The sequence below is a fragment of the Marmota marmota genome, unplaced genomic scaffold, assembly GCF_001458135.2.
Source record: "Marmota marmota marmota unplaced genomic scaffold, marMar, whole genome shotgun sequence".
In the NCBI taxonomy this organism is placed as follows: domain Eukaryota; kingdom Metazoa; phylum Chordata; class Mammalia; order Rodentia; family Sciuridae; genus Marmota; species Marmota marmota.
The window spans coordinates 48,391,287-48,402,326 of NW_026000005.1; the positions used below are offsets into that span (position 1 = coordinate 48,391,287).

At 50.7% G+C, this 11,040-nt stretch overlaps 1 protein-coding gene across 2 annotated transcripts in view; it reads left to right on the forward strand.

Moving 5' to 3' along the window:
- Positions 1–11,040, forward strand: part of Trpm8 (transient receptor potential cation channel subfamily M member 8) — an 84,096-nt gene that overhangs the window by 55,686 nt on the left and 17,370 nt on the right. For both annotated transcript variants that reach the window (XM_015481608.2, XM_048808774.1), the window contains exon 22: positions 7,273–7,463. In XM_015481608.2, the coding sequence (XP_015337094.1) occupies positions 7,273–7,463 (191 nt within the window). The remainder of the gene's footprint in view (positions 1–7,272; positions 7,464–11,040) is intronic.

Genomic DNA, 11,040 nt, shown 5'->3' on the forward strand with positions numbered 1-11,040 from the left:
ACCCTTCAGTCAAAACCAGAAACCCAGAAGCTATGAGTGACAAACTAAATAAACACATTTAGTTTCATAAAACAATTTTTTTTTTAAGATAAAAGAGAGCTGAAACGAAGTGGTAAAGACAGACGGGGGAGAATGTTTTTGATGCATATGGTGGACAAAGGCTTTTAATTCCTAATAAAGGAAGAACTCCTGAATTTATAAAAAGATGATCCCACAGAAAAACTGCTAGAGACAATGACCGTGCAGTTCAGAGGAGGAAAATTCAGGTAGCTGAACGCATGTGAAAAGGAGCTGGACCCTCTGGGAGGGAAAGTTCAGATTAAGACAGATGCTGGTCTTGCACCATGGGATGGGCGGAAGTTGAAGGGAGCCTGTGGTGTCACAGACGAGGCTGCAAAGTGACATTGCTGCTGGGGCACAAATAGCCACCAAGTCTTTGGAAAGTAATCTGATCAGAGCTACTAAAGGGAAAAACACACAGACCTTTAATCAAACCTTCTCACACCTGGGAATCGGACAGAGGTGCATACAAAGGTGTTTCCTGGGTCATTTTTAATACCTGTCGGTAGGGGAATGACTGAATAAAGCGTCTTTTATCTGTACTATAGAATATTATACAATCCTTAAAAAGATAAAGTAAGTTCTGTGTTTATTGAAGGATGGCATTTTTAATATAAAAAACAAATTACAGACTAGTGTTAGGGTGTACTCTTATTTTCTAATCACTAACACTAATATCTTAAAACTTCAGTTATACATTTCACTTGTTACAACCACATATTGCTTTTTAATTTAGAAAGAGAACGAGGACAGTCAGTTGCTACACAGAGGCCTGAGGCTGTGAGAGGTACAGACTACACAGGAGGGTCACCTGCTCTGTTTGTCAGGGGCAGGCACATCTACGTGGGACATGTGCCTCTGGGGACATCACACGGAGTGGCCTTCTGGTCTCCCATGGTCCAGTGCATCCCTTGCTCTGCTTAGAACCCTCGAAGGATTTTATTTTAATTCCAGTCTCCTCACTCCCCCAGGGGGCTGTGTGACTTGACCCTGGGACACACCTTCAGGTCCCCTGCTGTCCGGTCTGCCCCCCAGGAAGGCCCCCTGTTCCTCCCTAAGCGGGGCCACCTGCTCGGCGCGATGCTTTTGTGCAGGCTCGTCCTGCTTCCCGACTCCCGGCTCTGTCCTCTCCTTTCTTTCCCTTCATGAGCTCAGCCTCCCTGATGTCCTCTTTCCTTTGTGGAGAGGGTCCTTAGACCACGAAGCACGTTTCTTCTGCACAGGAGGCTCCGAGGGTGGAGATTGCGCCTTGATCTCAGCCCTGGGACCTTGTGGGTTTGGTGAAGGAGGAGGACAGTGTCCTTTGCACGCCCTGTTCACCAATCAGCTAGTGGTCACGAGGCTGCTTCCCGGTGTGTCACTGCTGAGGAGCCTCGTGGTGAGCAGCAGTACAGGAGCTCCGTCACAAAATGTACAGCATCTGCTCTGTGCACGGGCCTGGGCCACAGAGGCCATGTGGCCACTGGTGTCCCAAGTTCTCCCAGAGGGAATGTGCCACCCTTTCCCTCCCACTGGTGACTAGGGAGGGACTCAGGAACACAGAAGCTTCTCCCTCGGCAAGCCAGACAGTGTCACCGTGTCCAAATGATGTCTACATGTCAAAGGGGCCCACCGTCCCAGCCGGCAGAGACGTGGCAGGTGACAGGTAGCGATGTATCACAAGCAAGGGAAGAAGAGTGGGTCTCAAACCTGAGGAAGAGGGCGGTGGAGTGGGGCTTGGTGCTCTACAGTGACAACAGATTCCATTGAGCTTATCCTGGAGAGGTGCAGCAAAAACTGGAAGGCTGTGACCCGTGAGTTGCACCAGCTCAGTTGGTCTCAGCATCTGTGTTGCAAATTGTTCACAAAAGCCGTTTACGAGGGCCTTGCCGTGTTTGTAATCCATTATCTACATCATGATCATGGATGGTAGGATTTGGAGTTCAGAGAGACGTGAGCCCAAACTGACACGGGTGGGTAAGGAGGTAAATCTGCAGCTCACATCTGGGCCAACCCCAGGGGTCTGGCTGGACTCGTCTCCTTCTGTGAGGCCCCAGCTGTGCCCTGCCCCTTTGGTGCTTCAGAGTGAGAGCCGGGGACCCTGTTCCTGGGAGTCCGGATTAGCCTGGCTTAACCCAGGGCCTTTTCCTATGTTACTCCCTGGCTTGAGAGCAGCTGGAGGGGCCATTGTGGTCCCTGGGCTAAGTCCTCAGAGCACTGTTTCGGGTCACTTTTAATGTTGCTCAGGGCTTACTGTATGAGCTGTCCCTGACTGTGACCTCCTTTAAAAACTCTACCATGCCCAAAGGCCACCTTATGAAGGCACTGTACACATACCTTTGAGTCACCCAGGCAGGCTGCAGGGCTCTCGGGACGGTATTCAGTGGCAAAGGAAATGGTTGCAAACATCTGTGATTATTTTACGTTAAAATGCTCTGTCCCAGGCCCTGTGTGGCTTATCAGAGGCGCGAAGTGAACTTGGAGTGGCCCTTGAAGCACTGTGTCCTGAAGGGGAACTCACCCACTGCGGCTCTGTCCAGGACCCATCAACCATGAGGTCTAGACTTATTTCCGAGAATGATTACTTACAAATCTTAGGAACAATATATGCTTATTATCAACATGCAGAAAAGTAGGAGGAAGAAAATAATCCCCCGTGTAGACTAAAGGCTTGCTGCTACTTCAACAACATGAGACCTTATGACATGATATTATATAATATGATATCATAGATATCGTTATGATACGTTATGACATAATCTGATCATCATGGAAAAGCTGTTTACAGGGGAGGGAGTCGTGACGTGAGAGGGAATATTGGCAACAGAGCTGGTGTCAGCAGTGACCAAGTGGAGGAGCCGAGCTCAGAGGTCCTGGTACCCGGAGCCCAGAGAGCCGTGGGGGCTGGAGAAGCAGGGACGATGAGTGAGGCTGGGAGGAGGTGGAGAGGTGGGCAGTGGATGCAGAAGGTTCTTTTAAAGACCCGGGCGTTTCCTGCAGGTGAAGGAGATTTCCTGGGCCTCCACACAGGTGCGTGGCGCCATCTTGGTTGTGATAGCAACACTATGGACTAAGTTGAATTATCACTTAAAATCCAGTGAGTTGACATTGTTGGTGCCACTCCCTGCTGGGGCTGCTGGCTTCCTGCCGGCCCCTCCCCTCTCATCTTGGGATAATCACACTTATTTCCTCTTATCAGCCACATCCTCTCGGATCTTACCTAACCCACTTCACATCCACCCACACCCTTGCCTATCCCTAATATAAAGTCACTTCATTTCAAAAATAGTGAAACTAGGACATCTTCACCATTTTCCCTGACTGTTGCTCAGTTGCCTTTAAGTTTCAGAAAAGATGGCGTATTCTTTTTTCCCAATCCCCACGTGATAATTGTGCATGTTTGTGGGCACAGTGTGATGTTTCACTACGTGTACATGGTGTGTAGTGATCACTCAGGATAATTAGCATATCCAGTTTCTTGATGTTGGTAAAACAAGTTCCTCTCTTTGGTTATTTTGAAACACACTGTTATTGGGAATGAGAGGGAACCGGATGTGTCAACTGCCCCCCACACAGCTGGAGGGCACATAGGTGGCCCCCAGGCGTGGGGCAGTACTGGATAGACATGGTGGCTGGGCTGCCCAGGAAGGTTGGGATCAGCTGGGAGCTGGGAGGGGTGTCCACTAAGCCACGTCCAGCTGACCCACTTCTTGTGCTTCGGGTTATCCTGAGGTCCTGCCATGGGATTAGCATCTACTCTTTCTTTGTGAATTTTGCACAGACTTTGCATTCTGGTGTAATCAGTCTTTCTATTTTGGTTTTACTACCAAATGGCTTTCATTACTGAAATGTTAATTTTTTTAATCATTTTAACATCTGTTGTACAAGTTCTCATTATTCCTATTCCAAGCTTTCCTGGCTGTTCTTGTGTATTTAATTGTGTGGAGAAGCTCAAAGCCCATCTTGCAAATCTTTTCTTTTTCCTTCCAAAAGGGAAAAAAAAAATCTTGTGAATTTTACTGTGAGGATGCTGACTTTTTAGAATCATTTAGGAGAAGTCGGCCTTACTATCTAGAGAGAATAGTTGATCTCTGTGTATTCAACTATATACAGTCCTCAGTAAAGTCACCCGGGTTTCTCGTGGGTCTGGCAGAGTTTTGTTAATTTATTTCCAGCCTTTTATGGTTCTGAACAGAATTGCTATTATGTTTTTTCCAGTGGCTACTTTCTGATGTGTAGGAAGGCTATTAACGTTTTGCTTATTTCTTTTAGAACAAGTCTTCTTCCTGAACTGTCTCTTTTTTCTTTTCTTTTTATCACATTCTGGAAGTTTCTTCTTATTCCCTATTTATTAAGCTCCTTTCTTCTTCTCTTTTTCCTAATCAGAAAAGGGTGTTGGGCATGGCCAGAAGACTTTCTAGCAACATTGGAATCATATTTTCCTTTTGGTCTAGTGTTATGATGTATTATACAAATGATAAATCATAGAACTGTTCTGAATATTTAGTCATCTTTCCACCCTGTGGTCATGGCATATTATTCTTTTAACATACTTCTGGGTTTCGTTATGCACAAGGCTCTCTGAATTCTACGTGTCTGTTGTCTGTTAGTGACATTTCCAGGCTCAGTGGATTTCTAAGAATTTGGCCTTCTGTGGGGTTTTTGCTTCCTCTTCCTGCCCTGCTCAGCTGGGGCTGCTCAGCTGGTCTCAGCAGTTGACTTTGGTCATCTCTGCTCACCTCCAGCCAACAGAAGGGTTACCAGGGGCAGGACGCTCAAGGTCACGGGCGCCATGGGACATGTGGCATTGAAGGGAAAATGGCAGGCTGGGGTCAGCGGTTGGTGGGGAGACAGGAACCATCCGTCGGGTGGTGAGACCCTGGGCGTGGCTGGTCCCTAGGCCACTCTTACACGTGTGTGGCCCTGGGGTGTGGTGTGCGCGTGCTGGCACCAGAAAGCCCTTCTCTGTGAGTACCCTTTGTCCTCTACAGGTATGACAGTAACGGCTAAACAATATATAAATTACTTGAGCAAAGCAGTGCCCAACTATCAGCCACCCCAGGGGGACCCTGTTCTATGTGGTTCCAGCTGGAACTGACTGGGGGCTGTGGAAGCTGCCTTCATACCGGGAAGGTGGACCTCAGTGTCTAGGCCAGCTTCCGCAAGGCCAACTAGGGCCCGTGGGGTTTGAACAGAGACACTCTTGGGATTGACATCCAGGCCTCTGCTAGCTCACCCTTACCCAGTGGGAAGCCGAAGCAGGTTGTTACCATTTATGTGGGAAAGGGTGCTGGTTCTGGGATTTACACGTTCCTCTGAGTGCTGCTGTTACAAGATGTCCTTGGAGGTTTCTCCCAAGGAGGAAAAGACCCAATGACATGTGAGGCAGAGCTCTTCCAAAAGGAGAATGAAACAAATGCAAAGCCATGTTTTTCAGGCCCTGGGTCAGGGGTGTGCAGACCTGCTCTGTCTGGGCAACTGGGGTCTCTGCTTTGTTCCAAGCACCCAAAGAAGCAGTGCCCAGTGAACTTGCACCCATTTGGTCCCTCTACTCCTCTTGGCCATTCTTAACTCAAGGATGGTAAAAAAAAAAAAAAAACAAAACAAAACAGGTGAGGGGCTGGACTGGACCCTGGTTACGGTTTGCCAACCCCTCCTCCTGCAGATCTAGAAGGTGCCCGATGTTTTAACTGACCCCCAGTGACCAGGTAAGCCACAGCGCCGTCTCTTCCTGTGTGGCCCTTCCTGATAGCAGCTCTATTCTGAGCCCTAAGAAAGGGAGGGAGGCCCACCTGCCAGAGAGTCCAGGGCCCTACTGGAAGCTGCAGAAAACGTGCCTCCCTTCAGCCGGACTCGTGAATTTCTTTCAGATAAAACCTCTGCAGACAGCATCTGACCCATCGAAGCAGATGCAGACCTTTTTCATGTGCGTTGGTGTTTGGGCAGTCAGTATAATCCATTCTGGACGAGATAGGTCAAATTTTAAGACGTTTTTAGGGACAATAACTTGGGCCAGTTGTTTGGCACAAAGTCTGAAACTGTGATTTCTGGAAAGTTCTCAGGCTGGATGTCATTAACTTGGGAGGTGCCATGGATCTGTCTTACTGCAGCAGCAGCAGCCGTACACGGTGTCCTTTGTGGGCATCAGAACCAGAGAAGGCGGGTAGCGCAGCTTGGTATTAGCTTCCCAGCAGCCTGACCTACATTTGGAAGAAGTGCAAGGCTGACTCTTGGATTCAGTGTGCTGTGCTATGACAGAGCACGGAACTGTCTGTCTTCCACCTAAAAAGATCTACCACATAAGGTTGGTGTGAAGATCAGTCAAGTGACCATTTTATAGGCCAGGTATAGGAGCTTTCACATAGTAGGTGTTCAGTAAACACAAACTCCTTACCCTTAAAGATCTCACACTGATTGTAAGACACTTGGAAAGCAGAAAAGAGGAGAAAGGACACCAGAGGTAGTGCTGGAGATGCCCCTGGCTGGGGACAGGCCCCTTTCTCCCTGTGTGTGATTTTCATAGATGAGGTGGTAAGAACAAGTTCAAGGCTAGTCATTGTCCCTTACATGAATTGTGCAAACAGCTCTATAAACACAATCTTCAAAGCTGCTTGAAGAATCTTATTGATAAGCTTATCTCACAATATACTTTCTTACACCAGGTGGTTCATTTCTGCTGGTCAGGGACGAGGACAGCGGTCACCTGCAGTGCCGTGGCCAATACCCCTGTGTGTGTATAGCCATTGTCATGTTTTTTTCCTTGGTATCTCCTTCTTAGGTTAAATTCCCAGAAGTGAAGTCCCTGGGTCAAAGGGAAGGTCATTTTTAACAGTCTTGATAAATGCTTCAAACCCTTTCTCCAGACTGCTTGCATCAGGCATGTTTAAGGGGGGCAAATTATTCCTAAGGGGTCGACATTCTGGGCCTCTTTAGCTAACACAATAGCAAACAAGTGGAAAAAGAGAATCCTTGAAAGATCTTGAAATTAAAGTGATTTCAAAGTTCATTGAACATGTTTTTGTGATTAGCAAAGAACAAAGCAACAGCTAGACACTCTGGGGGCCAGCGTGGACTGAAGGTGGCCTGGTGGCAGGTCACCTGGTCCTCGTGTCAGCGTGGACTGTGTCCCGTCTGGGCTTTGGCAGTGGTGGGAGTTGTTTAATGTCACTGTTACGGGGTTCGGGATGGTGGACACGTGCCGACGCTAAGACTTGCCTTTCCCCCTCCGGCCAGCTACACGGTGGGCACCGTCCAGGAGAACAATGACCAGGTCTGGAAGTTCCAGAGGTACTTCCTGGTGCAGGAGTACTGCAGCCGCCTCAACATCCCCTTCCCCTTCGTCGTCTTCGCCTACTTCTACATGGTGGTGAAGAAGTGCTTCAAGTGCTGCTGCAAGGAGAGGAGCGCGGGATCCTCCGCCTGCTGTGAGTGGCTCAGCCTCAGGGCTTGGGTTCAGCGAGGGACTCAGCGGGGGACGTGGGGTCCACATCACAACAGGAGGGATTCTCAGTTCCCCACTCACATCAGCACACCTCTAAAGATGAGGCATGGGAAGATTGGGAAGGCATTATAGATCTGCTGGGTAGCCTTATTTTGGGGGAATAACTTTTGGACAGACATAATCATAACATAAATAGTATGTTAATTAAATAGGCAAAACAATTGAACTGACTAAATAGGATATTGAACTAGCAGAGTTCATGGGATAGTATCAAACTGTGACTTCGGTTTTGCATTTCATTGGTACACGAAATTCATAGCCCTGGCTTTAGTAGGGTGCATGACTTTTTGGGTTGCTTATCTTTGTCAGCTTTCCATCACTGTAATGAACTACCTGAGGCAATTAACTTATGAAGAAGAAAGGTTTATGTAGCTCACAGTTCTGGAGGTTCCATTCCAAGATTGGTGGCTCCATTACTTTGGGCCTGGCGGGAGCACTGGGTGGGCAATGTCAAGGAGCACATGGTGGAACAAATGCCTTACATCAGGAGCCAGGAAGCAGGAGTGATTCAGAGACGGGTGGGTCATCCCCTTGAAGGGCGAGTTCCCAGTGACCTAGGCCCCACCTATCAGAGGTATCCCCACCTCCCAACAGTGCTGCCTAGCTCTGAGGGTCTTGCTGGCTGGACATGGGGGCACCGGGCGCTGGCTTCTTTGGCACTGGTCTCTTCAGCAGCCGAGCCCTCGTTGGCTGTACCTGGAGAGCCTTTTTCTATTCTTTCCTGGCCGCCTTGCAAAATTTCCAAGTCTTTCTGTTCCTTTTTGTTCCTGATTCTGGCTGTAAGTCTGGCTGAAAGCAGCCAGAATGTCCGTGCTCCAGCCTGAGTGCATCCTCCCCAGCTGAGCCAGTTCATCCCTTCCAGGCGTGGCCCCCCTCAAAGTCCCAGGGGAAGACAAACACGCAGAGTCTTTGCTGTGGTGTAACAAGGGTGGCCTCTAGTCCGTCCCAGGACAGCCCCCCTCCCATGTGAAGCTCTGTCTTCGCTGCCCACTGTCTGTCCACATCACTGTGGTTTTCCGAACACCCACCAGAATTGCCCGCTCCCCCGGACCCCTCCAGACTCCCCTGCAGGCCACATCCGAGGGCTGTCCCTCACCTTCAGGTGTGACCAGGCAGTGGCCGCCCCTCCTCACTGGCTTCCTGTCACTCTGAATGTCTGAGGCTGAACCCCAAAAGCTTTATTCATCCCGGTGGTGGTGGGTCTAGTCAAGATGGGGCAGCCCCACGGCTTTGGGCCTCTGTCCAGGGCCCTGGGTGGCTCTGCAGGGACCGTGTGGTGGAGAGGACCACTTACGTGGTGAACCAGGAAACAGTGCCTGGGACTGGGGTGCACACCCCCTCAAGTGCGTCCTCAGGACCTGAGGACCTTCCTCCATCTCTCTGCTCAGCTGTCCCTCCACCTCCCGACGGTGCCACCTGGGAGCCAGCCTGCAGGAAGGCGCAGTGCCACAGGCACCTGGGCTTGAGCACCCAGCATGGGGCCCCGCTGTCCCTCCCGGGTCCTCACACGCCCAGCCTGTGAAAGGAATAGCTCTTTCCTCTCACCCCATTCTCAGCTCGCTGCCCTGTGCCCCACCTCTGAAGTCCACTGTCCCCATGAGTAGATTGAGGATCCGATTTTATTTCCATCATTGGAAAGGCCTCCCTGGGCAGGACCTGCGGGCGCCGCGGATGCCGTGGAAATGCACCGACTCGAATCCAGAATATGGCCTTTAGCAACTGGGGATAGAAAGGAGCTCCTTGATCTGCATGAAGTTATGACTTATCCGGTCAGTCTAGTGGCCGTGGAGGAGGAAGGGTACCTTTCCCTCTCCCCGTCTTAGGTAGTGGCTGAGGCTCCTGGGAGAAAACACTGTCCAGCCACAGAAAAGCCCGGGCCTTTATTCCATATGGATTTCATGTGGCCCAGGAGCCTCCGGAGGAAGTGAAGGTCGGGAGAGACAAACTGGAGATTTGTTTTTATAGTAGGGTTGATGAAGAGTGGAGGGTGTTAGGGAACAGGCTAGGGCCAGGGGTCTCATCTAAAGGGAATGAACTGGGGGACGTGGCAGGGCCCATGGCTCAGCCTCCTCTCTGGGCCCTCAACCTCAGAGGCTGGGATGCCTCTCTCCTCCCCATGAGGAGGGCCCATCTCACCTGGGCCCTTAGGCCTGCTTCAGAAGTGAGTCAGAGGGTCCTGTCTTGGTTTATGACCTGCTTCGGGGGAGAAGGGAGAGGGAGAGTCAGAGAGAAGGTCCCACAGCCGCTGCTCCCTAAATCCCTCCAGCTTGAAATGCCTAATATGCAAGGTGCTGTACTGGGCCAGCCTGTCCTGACTCCCACCATCACTTATCCAAGGGCTGGTGGAAATGTTCTCATAAAATGTCAAAGAGGGAGAATTCAAGTTAGAAATGGAAATCGCTGGGTTCACGTACTTTCCAAAAGCAAGAGCCTACCGACTTCTCTTCCCACCATTCTCTTTGGGAGAGTTTTTATGAAACCCAACCAACGTTTACTGAGGATCCGAATTTAAAGATAGACGAAGAACGAGGATGGATGGGAATTGTGGGTAGGCAAGAAAAGTTCAGCATGGGGGGCACACCCCATCAGCAAACAGGAATTGGGTACCCTAAGAGCAGAGCTGCAGCAGGAGGCACCTGGTCCTGCACACGGACCGACTTCGGTTCTGGGGGCACAGCCATGAAAGTGGCCCGTGGGGCTGGGCTCCTGGCCGAGGTCTCATGGGAGCCAAACCAGAGATGGGGCAGAGTACTGTGGGGAGCCTGTGGCACAGCGGGGAAGGGGGCCCAGGGGCATCAGTTCATCCAGTAGCTGGCGCTGTGGACCCAGTGAAAGTGAGAGAGAGACTTTCTGTGCCCTCACCCAGGGCCCATAGACAAGGGGTTGGAAAGGAAAACTAAAAAGCCTTAGTTGAAAAGCGTGGGAATTGCTCCTTTTGAAGAGTGAATGTGGGGGTGGGATTGCCCGTAAGGACCCTTAAGCCCTGGACTGCAGGGAAGACCTTCTAGAGGAAGGAATAGACAGGCCGAGACTCAGAGGAGGGATTGGAGTGGACAGGAAGAGGCGGGGCTGGGCTGGGGCTGCGGTGAGGAGTGGTCAGAGGCAGGTCAGAGGTCAGAGGAAGTGGAGGGCTGTGGAGGCTAACATAAGGTCTATGCGTGTCCCCCAGCCAAGTTCTGGATCCCGCTGCCCCTCCCTGTGCCCCAGGCCCTGGTGCCCCAGTGCATCTTCCTGAATCCCAGAGGAAAAAATGTAGGCAAGAGACACAGCTAGAGATGGTGACAGGGTCACGGAGCGTGCCTTCCAAAACCTGGTGGTCACTGGGCCTGCTCTCTTCAGGTGACGTGAGCAGAGGACCTGCAGGCCTGCTCCGGGGCTGTCACGATCACCAGGGGACATTCTGCCTCTGAGTTCCCGATGCTCGTTCTTGTGACCTGGGAAGAGTAGCCCCTGAGGAGTGCAGGGGCAGATCTTAAGATCTTTCCTTCCCTGGGAGTACT